Consider the following 15,686-nt stretch of genomic DNA (forward strand, 5'->3'; position numbering starts at 1 on the left):
GGAGAGATGAATGCGCGTTTTGGAGAGCGCAGTAGCGAGCTCATTTGCGCACTGGCTGCTTTGAACCCAGAGGACGTGGATAATTTCCTGGACCCATCAAAGGTAACCCCTCTCCTAGTATTAGCTGGAACTGATGTGGTTGAATCTGAATATACTGTGGCTCGTGAGTTCCTGGTGAAGAAAATGACTGACACCCCGGTTCCCCCCGAAGATGGAAAATGGACAATAGCCAACATCCTCAGCACATTCAGCTGTGCACTCCAGGCTATGCCTACTGTTCTCACAGCCTACACACTTGCCCTAACTTTAGGAGCTTCCACGGCGATGTGTGAAAACTCATTTTCCACGCTCAAAAGCATCTTCTCAGAGCATCGGCGCAGTATGCTGCACAGACGCAAGGCCCAGCTGATTCAGCTTGCTTTTGAAAAGGACCTCACTCATAAGTTTAATTTCGAGTGGAAGGACACTTTAATGAGGAGGTTCTGCTCGGAGAAACGCCGCCTGCCGCTATACTGACTGAAGGATGCGCTGTCGTCTCTCCCTTCCCTCCTCTCAAGTGCCGGTAGGTTCAAAGTCTGCGTGTGTGTGTGAATATGTGTGTGTGCGCACGTGTCTCATGGCAATGCATATCCCTCTGTTGACTGCTTTAAAATGCAATGTTTAAGAGATGCCTCTGGTGTTACATATAATATGTTGTAAAGATTTATGGATATTAATAAAATTGTTTCTATGTAATGTGGTGTAGGCTATAGGCTATCTGGTCATATTGCTGATGGTTATGTTTAACGTGATGATTACGTGCTGCGCGAATACAGTATATATAAGTATACGTACTGTAGGCTAATAATAAGTGTGCCCTCCCATGCATTTCATATGCCCCCCTTAAGACTGAGGTCTGGCGACGGGTCTGTGTGCGCATGTGCTGGTGAATGGACATCCGACAAACATCCTTGTGGTCCATGTTGCTGTGGAATACGACAATGCTGATGGTATGTTTTTGTTCTATTTTTTAAAACATTGCCTATTTAGTAGTAAAAGCATCCTGGTAATGCAGTTATCAATACCAATATATATTAGCCTTCTATATTAGGGTCACTTTTGTAATGTCACAATTAATCAGTGTTTTACGTGTTTGCTAGATTTTCTATTTAATCTTAATCATGTTACCTGTAATTGTTAAATTATTATTGCTGCAATACTATTTCAACAGCATTTGGGTATTAATTTAGGAATTTATGCAGCAAAAAATAAAATAAAATAAAATAGAAGACCAACTTTTAAATGCTGGCCATAGGACGTGTAAAGCCCGGTGGTGGTGTTTTATTTTTAATAAAATAAATATATTAACATTTACATTGTAGTTGTGGTGCTTTTAAATTTTTTGATGGATGCGCCTAAATTTTTGCTGGTGCTCCTAACTCTTTAAAGTTGGGAGCACCAGTGCTACCAAATAAAAAAGTTAATTTTGAGCCCTGAATAAGTTTACAAGTGCGTGCTTGAACTCATGAGCGACGGCCAGACTGAGATGTAAAACACCGGACAAAGCATCACACAACATGCTGGAACTCAGGTAAACTCCCACTGCAACGTTTAATTGACTGCATTTAGCCTATGCAATGTGGTGTTATGTAGGTAAATTTACGGTAAGATAACGAAAACGATTAGTGAACTACACTGAACAATTTCAGTATAACAGTAAAGCCCGATATACTGTGCAATTTTAAATAGCCCTTTAGGGTTGTTGCTTGCCACACTGTGCGATCAATATCGTAGTTAAGTCCACATCACACTGTATAATCTCAGTTTCCATCAATGTCAGACTGTACGAGTTTAAAGACTTTTAAAAAGCGGATGCACGCAAACAAACGCGTCCGCAGTTTTACGTCATCGATCGACGACGGCTGGGCAAACACGCTAAAGGGAAGGCTAGCAAACCGAAACATCATCTAAAAAACTAAAGCACATAATCGAAATATATTTGACATGCTTTGTAGTAATGTTAGCTTACCTGTCCAAAAGGATGAAAGCCAACTCCGGATCCGTTTTTATACCCAAAACAAAGTGGATGTTTCTCCATAATTCAAATGCCCTGTCAATGTTAATCCGTGTTTTTGTCCGAAGTTGATCCGATTCACGTTTGGCTTTACGAGCTTAAGCGGATAACTTTTTTCTTCACAATATGTGGAGTTTGTGTTGGAGTCTGTGTTGTGCTGGGAGCAGGTCGTTTTAGTCTGTTATCAGACGCAGTGCAGTGTCGGCGCTGTTGAGTGCAATGTCAGTAGACGAGGCGAGAGGCTTGGGAGCGCGCATGCAGGTGACATCATGAGTTTCTGCACGAGAGCGCCCTCTGGCTTTTGAATGTGGCGGCATTTCACTGTAATTCATTAAAATTCATTAATTGAGAAAACGCGCATTTGCACGATTAATCGTTACAGCCCTAATATTTTTCATGAAGTCATCGGAGGAACGAGCAAGTCAGATGACGTCACAATATTAGACAGCACTGTTTGGATATTATGAATTATACTCCTGCCTACTTTTAAAAACAAAGTTTGACCGCAGGTTCATGTGTTTACCGCAGTGGTTTTCAAATTCAGTCCTCAGCCTCCCCTCCCAGAATGTTTTAGATGTCTCCTTATATGAAACACCTGATTTTACTCATCAGGCTCCTTAATTAACCCTCTGGGGTCTAAGGGGTTTTTAGGGCCCTGGGGAAGTTTTGACATGCACTGACATTTGTGCTTTTTTCAGTGCTTAAAAAAAAATATAAATGGCAAAATTCTCAGCACAAACTGGGCTACAATATTATATGATCAACATGTATGTACATGTTTGTATTTTTGAGAGAAAAAATGTTTATGCGTGGTTTTTGAAAAAGCTAAATTTTTAAGTCACTGATACAAGTCCACAAAACTCATTCTAAACATGTTTTCCCAAGACGTTTCAAAACAGGATCTAGTAGTCTAGAGTTTTTTCTTCAAAATTATGTGAAAATTATCCTGTCTGCTCATTCACATAAATCAATATATTGATTTACAATTTCTAAGACACATTTTGCTTGGGAAAGGCCATATGCGTAGAGGCGGGGAAGCTCCCGAATTATGAGTGATTGACAGCTGGAGAACGAAAGAGTTGAATAATGAGCCACATAATGAGCCTTGTGGGAATGTTCAACAGGAATGTAACTTTCTCTGTAGTAAAACCATGATAAGGTTTACTTGGGAATTTATAACAAAAAATTATATATATATATAATGTGTGTATATATAGAAATATTTTCTATTCATTTCACAAGTATACCTTTAAAAACCACAGTAATCATAGTAAAGGTACTGTTTTGGCCATCCTAAAATTAAAGCAGGGTTAGTGTTTGGTTGGCCAGCGAGAGGTTTACTTTTGTGCAGTAAAAAGCTCAAAAGAACTGCCTATCGTTATCTGGACTCTTATTTGTGTTTTTGTAATCATTATAGTAGAAACACAACAAGGGATAAGCGTGTAAAAACATATCAATGTTTGTTTACAGCCGCCGCCGCCATTAATCCCTCACGTGTTAATCATGAAAGCAGATATACGCTTAGATGCAACTAAATAAGGATTGTACTGTTTGCAATCGAGTATTTTATAAGAATACCAAAAAGCATGTCGAGTTTCCTGACTTGTGTGTTTGTGTATGTGAGTTCCCCTCACGTGAAATGTTTGACGGAAGAACAAAGAAAACACTCGCGTCTGGAGATACTGACACACATATGCAAGTAAATAAGGATTTAGATGTCATGTTTGGTGCATTCAGATGAAACAACAAGGAATGGAGAGACTGGATTGTGGATTGCGTATCCATTGACGGCAGGAGGCACGAGATATGCATATGGATGTTTCTGCTCATTCACTTCAATGGTGCGGGGGTGTGGCGATCTCATCTCATTACAGATAAACAGGTAACAAAGGAAAGACGGTACTTCTCCTCCTTCTCATACAGTTTACACCAAATGACAATATCTGTTTTTGATCTTACTTACAAGCATTCCAAGCATTATGTAGACATTTATATTTTGTTTCTATGACATATATTCGTTAAGTTACAGTTAAAGGTGTAGCAGAGGATTTTCTAGAATTTTAAAAAAGAACCGCCTTCTCCACTTTTTATAAAAATGCAATTGTGCAACACTCCTGATTGACAACTAGGAGGACCAAAAGTCTTGATGATCCACCCGGAAAAAGAAAATCCTCTGCAATACCTTTAATTTTTATGACGCGTTTCTGAAAGGACTTCACTGAGGGAGAGAGAACAAAACGTGCATCATGTTTATTTTCTTAATTTTGCGAAAAGATCAAAATTCTGTTTTTATTGGGAGTTGACAGAAAAAAAACTAGACACTTTAACGTTTTAAATGATGTATAAATCATATCTGTATGTTCAAAATCAGCAGAGTTATCTAAGTCTCTTTGCAGAGTGAATGAAAAATAAAGAGTTTGTGGTGCCCGCAGTCGACCCCAGAGTGTTAACACACTAACAAGCTGATGAACTAAATCAGGTGTTTTTATATATGGAGACATCTAAGATGTTCTGGGAGGGGGAGACTGAGGACTGGAATTGAGAATCACTAGTTTAGCGTAACCTAAAGCGTAATCTCATATACAGTGTTACGATGAAAATAGTCCTCAGATTGTATATTATATTCTATTACAAGATGTTCATGCGAAATCTGATGTAAACAACAGACTATATATCCATATTTCATGGATTATACACATTTGTGGACAAAAATGGTCATTGAATGTATTCTATTAGATTGTTTTTATGGGTTATTCAAACATCTGAAACAGACTGGATTCGACTTGCAATCGTTATATTAACAGAAATTTAAGGATTCCCGTTTATATTTTGCATGTTGTCATCCGGTCTTTTGTCACAAAATACTACATTTATGATCCTAGAGCATCTGTATCTCAAAAGAGAGTCCATACACTGATCCATACACTGATGACCTTTTAAACGATGTATAGTAATGTTAATATTATTAATCTTTGTAGACAGTAGGCTATATTGATATTGTTTCTGTGGCACTGTGTTAGTGTTACAGACCTGTGACACGGGCAACCCAGGTTCAATTCCCCTTTAAGGCAATTTTTTATAAACTCACGATCTTGATTCATACATAAATGCGATCTTTATAAATGATGGCGATTATCTTGCATATAGTTCCCTGTATTCAGATCCTGCATTCACGTGTTCACGTATTTACCTTTCTTTTACTGTCTATGGTATTTACATTACAATCCAGGATGCTATAGCAGTCAAACTTGCTCAAACTCACACAGTGTAAAACCAAACCCTATTCATTCACCAATCCCTATTCATTCACCAATCAGATCCGAGCGTTTCTTTCTTCCTCATTTGCTGCGTTCCGCTGTCACTCGCGTGACGTATTACAAAACGGCAGACCTAAACACATCGGTTTACTTGGATTTGGAGCGACAATTTTCACACAAAAGAGAGGAAAAACAAGCGCCATTGCGGAAAATCCTGGTGGCGAGGAAGAGAGAGACGATGCAACAATATTTGTTTCGAAAAAGGCAAGGAAATACTTGTGGTCGTTTCTCAATTGGAAGGCTGCAGCCTCCGGAGGTCAAATATGCAGGCTGCATAGGTCATCAAGCCTGGTTTATTAAGGTAAACTGAGCATTACATTCGCAAGTTATAAGCATACTGCAACAATTTACGATTAACTAAGTATAATACGGACTACCGGCACATCTGGGAACTTGACTGTAAATTTCGTCACCGCCCCTTTTCGGGGGATAAAAAAGCAGCGCCTCCATTGGCTTCCATTCAAAACAGCGGAACAAAGCAACGCTTCCACACAGCCAGCAGGCGCAAACAACCCATGAAATCACTCAGATCAAACATGCCGAGTATGTATCTGTCCATCCCGCCCGCCATAGAGCGCGAAAGGTACATTAACACGTTTAATTTGGTCAATATAAAAACAAGTCCCCTTCATTCTCACAGCGTCAGATTTTGTCAAACAACGCCATCCAGTGATTGCTGGAAATATCGCTAAGCCAGTTAGTTGTATGACTCAACGGAAAAGTGCACTCATTACTCTAAATATAAAGACATAATACATAAATACGAAGTAACTTTCAAATACGAAGTAAAATCATTAACTTGCTTCCCTGTTGACTCGATGAGGTACGAGTAAATGTCCGGGTAAGACACCTCTGGCCAATAGGGAGCGTTGTTACACAAATTTGATGCTGTGAGAATGAGGGAGACATGTTTTTGTATTGGCCAGGTTGAATGTGTTGATGTGTCTTTCGCGCTCTGTGGCGGGCAGGGTGGACAGATAATTACTCAACATGTTTAATCTGAGTGATTTCATAAGTTATTTACGCCTGCCGTCTGTGTACGAAGGTTGCTTTGTTCCGCTATTTTGAATGGAAGCCAATGGAACGTCTAGTGCGATTTCCCCCAAAAGTGGGCGTGAACCTGTTCAGAGACATTCTATGTCGTTGCGCCGGTTGTGCGTATAGTCAACTTTATAATTGTTAATATTCTGAAATAAGACAGTCTTGATGACGAATGCAGCTTAGAAATACGAAATCCGGAGGCTGCAACCTTCTGATTGAGAAATGGCTTCTGCCACGAGTTCCTCATCAGAAAGTTGTAACATGACTGCATTTCTCCCTGATGCCTCAAAATGTTGATTGTTTAGCGTTTTAAATGTTTCGTTTTTAGTTTAGTTTTAAGGTTGGCCAGTTCTTTTTCTTAGCGACAGTGCTGCAGCGCTTGTGGCCTCTAGGGGCGCTAGGCGTGAAAAATGCATGTCTAGCGCCCCCTAGTGGCCAAAAAGTTCCACGGTGTGCCTTTAAAGTCCAATATTACATGTGTCTCAATGAAAATACACATATTTAAAAGCCTGTAAAAATAATCATAGATTTTATATATGATTTTAAATATACTCATTATGAATATCTTCTTTTACAGTTAAAGTTATGATTGTTAAACTATTTACAGTTTATGATTGTATTGAGTATACATAAAATGCACTGTGATTGCACTGTGTGCACATGATGATACTATGAAACAGTTCGTAAAATATTTCCAAAAGCAAACCGACAAGTCATACAGGTGCACAATTGTTGTCAAAAAATGATGTTGACATGAACAGGAATGTGGTGATATGATTTCAGTAAGTAAGAGTTTGTATTTTAATCTACCAAGAGACATCATGCGGAAACATGACATTGTGCTGCGCGAAAAAGGGGAGGCCAGAGAAAAACGTGAGCATTTTGAATATGGTTTAAATATGAATTATTATTATTATTTAAATATTATAATAATATTATAATTATTATTAAATACATTTTGTCAAAGGAAGGAATATTTTTATGTAGCCTACACTGCAAAAAAATTCTGTAGAAATTGCAGCTGGGTTGCCGGTAGCTTACCGTAGATTTAAATTTATGTTTTTACTGGCAACATTTTGTTCAAAGTTAAATGAACATAAAACATTTACAAGTCTTTGTCTTTACAGAGTAAAACAAAAACAAAAGCATCAAGCAAAACATTCTGGGAAACAAAATCTGAAGCAAAAAATACAAAAAAGTTTTTCCAGAATGCTTTGCATGAGGCTGTTAATGTATAGTTTTATTCTGTAAAGATAAAGACTTGTTAATATTTAAAATTTATTTAACTTTGAAGAAACACAGCCAGGCTACACACCCCCATGCTATAACACTGTGCGGGATATACTCATGCCTCATGCTCTGGAGGAGATGGAGGATAGGCTGTGAGACCTGTTGAAAAAAGGGGATGGGTTTGTTCTGTCAGCAGACATTTGGACCAGTAGAAGAGGGCACAGCTTTCTTGGCATCGTGGTCAGCTTCATTAATAGGACATTCCGGGGTCACACGGTTTTGTTGAGCTGTGACCACATACAGGGTCACCGCAGCTCACCTTTACCAGATGTACGAAAATGTTCTGAAATACTGGAAGGTAGAACGACGTGTCGTCACTGACAGTGCCAGCAACATGGTCAAGGCATTTACCTTCTTCCCTGTGACTGAAGAGTAGGATGAGCTCATTGATGAGGGGAACGCGGCTGCCAGCAGCAGCAGTTTTGAACATGTGGATGAGCACGGACAACCTGAGCTGTTGCAGATCGAGGTGAATTAGGTAGCAGCCAATGTCGAAAACATGAAGTTTACATTTAAGGTGTCCCATTCACATGCTTCAGCTGGCGATCAAAGACGCCATTAACAAGCATGACAGCATTAATAGGCTCCTGGTCAAAGTCGGAAACATAGTGAGAAGTGTTAGGAAAAGCACCCTGGACACTGAACAGACAGACGCTTTAGGTGTCCACCCCACAACTACATGTATCACTAGATGGAACAGCCGCTCACATCAATCTCAACGAAGTATGCCAGCTGACGCACCTTGTTTGTGTGCTTACACCACTGGCAGACCTCACTGACAATTTACAAAGGGAGTTGGGGAACCTGGCGATGATTCTCCCTGCTGTCAGTGAAATAAAATCCATACTCACTAATGATGCTGCCCTGCCCATGATGATTGCTGCTTTTGCTGAAACGTTGGCCAACAACATCTCCTCTCATTACAAAAGATATTATACCGATAAGCATATACTTTTAGCATTGGTATTAGATCCACGTTTCAAAACTGAATGGATAATTTGTGACGAGTCTGTGTGCAACAGGCTTGAGGAGATCCGCGACCTCCTTGTTGAGGAAGCTGAGCGACTAAACCCTCCCCGTGGGACACCAACACCTCACCTGACTCTGAACCAAAAAGGGCTCGACTGTTTGGTTCATACTTCAGCAAGTAGTTCGCACACCTGGAGACACCAAATGTGAGGTTGAAAAGTTCCTTTCATCCCCAAGGCAGAACCTGGACGCAGATGTCATACAGTTTTGGAACAAAAACTCCAAGTCATATCCCCTTTTGGCAAAGTAGCTCGCTCCGTCTTCAGCATCCCTAGTTGCTCTGCAAGTGCTGAGAGGGTGTTCTCTGCTGCCAGTCTGGTATCCAGAAATCACAGCACTAGTCTGAAGCCTCAAACATTGTCCAGACTTGTTTTCTTGAAGGTGAACTCAAAAGTACTGTAGATAAGGATGGTATGCCTAATTAACATAAGGGTTGACCATCATTTCATTAATATTTGTCATTATTAATTATGGGCTATATAATTAGGCATTAACCTTTGCTAATATAACATTTAAAGTGTGAGTCCATGTTTTTATAGGTCTATGGTTGGCTAGATTGCATTGATCATTTATGTTTGTGTTTAGCTTTTTAGTTAGTTTGTTTGAAGTCTCAGACTGACATCACTCCAACTTTTAATTTGTGTTCAAAACTTGGATGTTCGCGGTTGTGTTTGTTTGAAATAAACATATGTTTCATTCCAAATGATGGAAATGGAAATATGTCATCTGTCATCTTATCAAACACAGGCTCTCCTCAGGGCTGTGTGCTCTCCCCCTGCTTTTTAGGTAAGTTTTCAGATGATACAGCCCTGTTGTCCCTTTTACAGCGCAACCAATTTGATCATAGTAGTGCCCTTGAGGAGTTTGCTAGATGGTGTGATGATAGCTTCCTTGAATTAAATGTCAAAAATAAAATCATTCTTTATAGATTTTAGGAAGTTAAGTGAAGAACCAAAACAGAGTTTAATACACAATGAAGGTGTTCAGGTGGTACAAACATACAAGTATTTAGGCACAATGTTTGACTCGGAATTGAAATTCAGAGAGAACACTGATAGTATTATTAAGCAAGCAAACCAAAGAATTTACCTACTGAGGAAATTTTATTATTTTGGGGTCTTCACATTCTATCAGTCATTCATTGAATCTTTTAACTTTTTCATTTGTGGTTTGGTTTAATGGTCTAGGTGTAAAGGACAAAAAGAGTTTGAACTGTTGATAATAGATTGAGGAATACTAAGAAGGTGGAGGTCTAAATTTAAAACATACAGTAAATGAGGGGGTACTGGATAATCCCTATCACTAAAGACCCAATGAATCCATTTAAGGGTTAACCTAAATTTAAATCAATGTAATATTTACTAAGTGAAGTAAGTAATTTCAGAGTGCAGACTATAAAGGTTGTGTTTCATTTTGTTTGAAATAGATCCCCCCGAACGCAAAACAAACAGATCTCTGCAATAGCTGCTATGGTCTTCCCCATAAAGAAAGGATAAAGAACAATAAAAATGTCAATTTCTTTACAATAAAGAAATGTTCATACAAAAAGAAAAATTCTGATTTACCCGCTCTTGTGTCAATCCATTGACTTTAATTATATGAGTTTATAAAAAAAATCTTTGTTCATGTTCAACAGAAAAAGAAATGCATTACAGAATGTTTATTAATATGTATGTGGTAAATCATTTGACATTAACATTACTACTTTAAGAAGATGCTTGATCACCCCAATTAAACAATTTAACAGCTAAATAATTTACGTTTATTTAAGAATTTTCTAAAATGTACTTAATAAATTGATATTTACTCAAATGTCAAACCATCTGAATCCTTGAAGCCACAGATATAAGTGGATATGAGAGTCTTAAAGGCCTTCTGAAAACACGGATAAAAAAATCCATAGATCAAAGGATTGCAAGCAGAGTTAAAATATCCAAACCAACCTAAAGCCTCAAAAAGATCAGCTGGAGTTGAAAATTTGATATAAGGGTTTACGGCACTGACAGTAAAAAAAGGCAGCCAGCAGAGAAAGAAAACGCCCATAACAAGAGCCAGAGTTTTAGCTGCTTTTCTTTCTCTCTGTGCAGAGCTTTGACTGTTAACACCTTTGGAGGCCACAGACAAAACCTTTGCATGTTTTTTAACAACTTTAAATATGCTGATATACAGAGAGCTCATTATAGTTCCTGGAATAATAAATGCTACAATGAGAGTAGTTAGTACCCATTCTTTGTTTAAAAAAGCAGCACAGCCACCAAAACAAGACATCTGTAATATAAGAGCTTCCAGACCAACAGCATACACACCTGAAAACACAACAGAAAAACTGTACACAAATGAAAATATCCATGTAAATGTAATAGTTACAGTCATAGTGTTGTTTGTTACCCTCATTTTGTATTTTAAAGGGTAATATATGGCCCAATATCTATCAATAGATATTAAGCAAAGATGCAGAATAGAGACATTACAGAGGGTCATGTCCAAACTAATATATACTTTACAAAGAACATCTCCCAAAAACCAGCAGCCCTCGACAGATCGCACCATACTGTAGGGCATTGTCAGTGAACCCAGCAGAAAGTCACACACAGCCAATGACTGCATAGGCGGAAATCCCGGGGGGGGGTCGGGGGGGACAGGACCCCCCCTATCTGAGGGTTGTCCCCCCCTAAAATATCATTAAAATATGTGTATTGAAAATCATTTAATGATTTATAATACTTAAAATAGTTGTGTAAGAAGTAAAACAATACAAATACAAACGGAGCGACAACAAAAAACGTTGTAAACATTTGGATTCCCCCTCTCTTGCCTCACAGTGGTTTGGTCCACTGCCAGCGCCACACAGTAGGGTGGTTGAGAAGTGTACGAAGCCGATGCGTTAATCAGCTATATACCTACAAACCAACGTTTCCCACCACTTATCAGTTTATCCACATGTGTTTTAAAACTGGTCTATTTGGACATATAAACATGAACATATTTCGTTTTATGAGAACAGAAGCAGATAAACGAACAAGAAAACTTGTTATGCATTCATGAAGAGGTGAGGCAGAGCTGAAAAGTAACAAATTACATTTACTCACGTTGCTGTAATTGGGGTTTTTTGTGTGTACTTTTACTTTTTTGAGTAGTTTTTTAAAATCTGTACTTTTACTTTAACTTAAGTATGTTTTGTTTAAAGTATTGTAGGCTACTTCCCTACATTTTAAATCATATCCGTTACTGAGTAAAAATAAAACAAAAAAGCAAGAAGCGCCACGGATGATTGATTGATGGGCGGGGGAACGCGCAGAAAGAGATGGAGAGGGACGAGACAGGCGCGGGCTAATGCAGACCCTCAATTTAATTCTTATGAAAGAAACCCCTGGCCGTTGACGCGAAGCGATTGTTTCATTCAAGCTCTTGAATTGCCGACCGGGTTTTTAGCGCTTATTTGCACGACGCGTTTTTATTACATGCGCATCCTTCGAGGTCTAGCAGCTTCGCGTCAAGTCAAACAACTTAAGAACGTCCTCGGGAATGCGCAGGTAATTAGACATTGCAGAGAGAGAGAGAGAGAGAGAGAGAGAGAGAGCGCGAGAGAGAGAAAGATTGAAAGACATCGGTTACACAGGTCAGGGAAGCTACAATAAACGTGTAAAGGATAAAAGTATATTTTGGCACTCATCTCATGATATGCTCATTTAAACTAGGTATATAGTTTAATAAAATAATGTATGTTACCAGCAATACATCAATTACAACCTTACTATAGTGATTGTATTTACTAGCTGCTGACCTCATATTATTTTTGCTTCAAAAGTGCATAACTCACCTGTAAAAATCATTAAATAATTCCATAACTGTTTCTTAGTTATAAAAAAGCTTTTTATGTTATTAACTTTTTGTTATTGCACTTTAATTGTAAAGATGTTCCTACAATAAAAAACAACTAGTTTAAGTCTTTTTCTATACTAGAAACCTCTCCCCGCTGTAAAAAAAAGTAACTTTTTACTCTGAGTAAAATTAAAATGACTTACTTTTTACTTTTACATGAGTATTTTTAGACCAGTAACTTTACTTTTACTTAAGTAAAATATTATTGAAGTAACTTTACTTGAATATTTTATTACTCTTTCCACCTCTGAATTTATGTGTATTAAAATTACATTTGTGTCCGTTCATAGAGAAAGAGAAACGTTTTCTATCTGTACACATTTCCTTGCAAGTACAATTTTGCCTGTATAATTGGTGTCCCCTTCAAAAATTGTTCTTGAAAAATTTTATGTTTATTGTCCCCCCCAACATTTAGATGAGATTTTCGCCCCTGAATGACTGAACGATCAGATGAGTTGGAGACTGAAGCTGTTTGAAGTGAGAGATGGAGATGATGATCAGCAGATTCCCAAAAACTGTCATGAGGATTATGAGTAAAATGAAAGCGTACATTGCCACTTTAACTCCAGTGAGACGATGAGTTCTAGGACAAGAGTCTGGATGTAAAGGATGACACAGGAGAATATTCTCAGTCCCATTAGAAGACATTGCATCCAAAACTTAACACATCAGTTGTACAAGTAAAAAGATACAAGTATTGACCAAAATGTAAACGGAATTATTTCATAAAATTATATGATAAAGACCAAGACCAAAAGAAGGATTAATATATAAACAGTACCTTTCCATTTAAAATAACATCTCAAATGGACTCATCGCTGTTGCTACGTCTCTTTATATATTCTCAGAGGTAAGGTGCCTCCCCCTAATGCATGTAAATGTATCCAATGATTAAAGAAATAGCTGTAGCTTTTGGTCTGTCATGTTAATTTGCTGTGTTAACTCCAATTTTTTTGTCTTCTCTAATTTTCACTTATAGGCTATTTAACATGCTTTGATTATTTATAAGTTTAATTTAAAGTGAATTATTCAATTTCAGATTTCAGATTTTTTTTACCTTAAATAAAAAAATAAAATGTTAATGAAAAATATGTTTTTTGAAAAAGCTACAATACAGATTTACAGTACTGTGGTTAATGTGAATGCAAATCATAATAATTTTTTTAATGAATGCATCTTTAAGATGACTTGTGGGTAGTGCCACTACTAGTGTGATCACAAATATAGTGCCCCCCCCCCCCCTCTAAAAAAAGAAGTGAATAGAATAATATACAGGCTTCCATTCTGTTAATAATTTACATTATATTGCCAAAAGTTTTGGGAGACTTGCCTTTATATGCACATGAACCTGAATGACATCCCATTCTTAATCCATAATGTTTAGTATGGAGTTGGCCCACCCTTCGCAGCTTTACCAGCTTCAACTCTTCTTGTAAGACTTTCTACAAGGTTTTTGAACATTCTTTTAAAAGTACATTTGTAAGGTCAGACACTGTGTTGTGTCTGCAGATTGGTTGTGTAGCCACTAGATGGCAGTAGTGAAAAGAGAAGAAGAGAAGTAAAGAGGAGAGAAGAAAGTAAAAACAGTCTCGTGTCTCTGTTTATTTTCTTTTACTGATTATAACCCTACAAACATCACATTTGGCGACGAGGATGTCGATTTCAGTTCCTTTACCGGCTCCATTTCTGCCATGCCCTGGTGAGCCTTCTCTTACATTTACCGTTTGGCTCAAAATGTTTGAAAATTACCTACTTGTAATCGATGCTACTGGTGACGCATGGCCAGAGGAAAGAAAGCGAGCTGTTCTGCTACATGCTTTGGGCACAGAAGGACAAAGACTGTTTTATACCTTACCAGACACGGGCAATACTTATACCACGGCTGTCGCTGCGCTGAAAAGCCATTTCATTCCTGCAGTTAATGTTGTCGCTGAGAGACACAAATTTAGGCAAAGAGCACAGCGAACTGACGAAACTATTAATCAGTTCCTGGCTGCTTTACATGAGCTTTCAGTGGAGGGTCCGCTAATTATGCGGGTGATCATTGCCTTGTGGTGCCATTGTCTCTGCGCACAAGACTGGTGAATTTAGCTCATGAAGGACACCAAGGCATTGTACGGACTAAACAAAGACTTCATGAGCTCTACTGGTGGCCGCAAATGGGCAAAAACGTAGAAACCTTGATTGCCTCATGTGTGACATGTCAGCTAAACGACAAAACGGCCAAGCCTGCACCTGCACCTATCATACCTGTGGAACTACCTAATGGTCCATGGCAAAAGGTAGCAATCGATATTGTGGGACCATTTGAGTCTGCTACTTGGGATTGCCGCTACGCCATAACACTAGTAGACTACTACAGTAAGTGGCCAGAAGTAGCTTTTGCATCACATGTGACAACGGATGTCATAACCACTTTCCTGGACACCATCTTCAGTAGAGAAGGCAATCCACACTGCTTAGTGTCTAATAATGGTGCACAACTTACCTCTACGGCTTTTGCTGATTTCTTGGAGGAACGTAACATTCAGCATGTGTACTCCAGTGTATATTATCCACAAGCTAACGGGGCAGTGGAGCGATTTAATAAAGTGTTGAAAGAGTGTATCCAATCTGCAATTCAAGAAAAGCAGCCCTGGAAGACAGCTGTGACACAATTCTTGCATAATTTTCGTGCTACGCCACATGCTACCACAGGGGCTACACCATTCGAGCTTTTGCGTGGCCGTAAGATGCGTACAAAACTGGATGTCCTGCCTGTCAGCATGAGAGCTAAGACACGTTCGGAGATTAGTGATACAGTGGTTCGTAAACAGCAGAAATGTAAAGACTATACAGACAAAAAGAGAGGCGCTAGGGTACCCACATTCAAGGAAAAGGACTGGGTGCGTATTAAGAAACCTGAGCATGTTCGCAAAGGTTCATCAAAGTACACTGCTCCCTGTTTGGTGAAAAAGAGAGTGGGTCCAAATACCTTCCTGTTGGAAGATGGGAAGAAATGGAATGCGTCTCGTCTCACTGGAGTTCCAAATGAGGTGTTGTTAAGTCTGGGAGAAACACCAGAAGGAAAAATG

The 15,686-nt window shown here is 38.6% G+C and overlaps 1 protein-coding gene across 1 annotated transcript; it reads right to left on the reverse strand.

Moving 5' to 3' along the window:
• Nucleotides 1–10,515: 10,515 nt before the first annotated feature.
• On the reverse strand, nt 10,516–13,260 carry LOC141350299 (trace amine-associated receptor 2-like). Its single transcript, XM_073855399.1, has 3 exons — nt 13,057–13,260; nt 12,785–12,790; nt 10,516–11,331 (listed from the first exon to the last, which is right to left on the reverse strand). The coding sequence occupies exons 1-3, from the start codon at nt 13,258–13,260 to the stop codon at nt 10,534–10,536; spliced, it is 1,008 nt and encodes a 335-aa protein (XP_073711500.1). The 3' UTR covers nt 10,516–10,533.
• Nucleotides 13,261–15,686: the final 2,426 nt, after the last annotated feature.

This window comes from Misgurnus anguillicaudatus, chromosome 18 (assembly GCF_027580225.2).
Source record: "Misgurnus anguillicaudatus chromosome 18, ASM2758022v2, whole genome shotgun sequence".
In the NCBI taxonomy this organism is placed as follows: domain Eukaryota; kingdom Metazoa; phylum Chordata; class Actinopteri; order Cypriniformes; family Cobitidae; genus Misgurnus; species Misgurnus anguillicaudatus.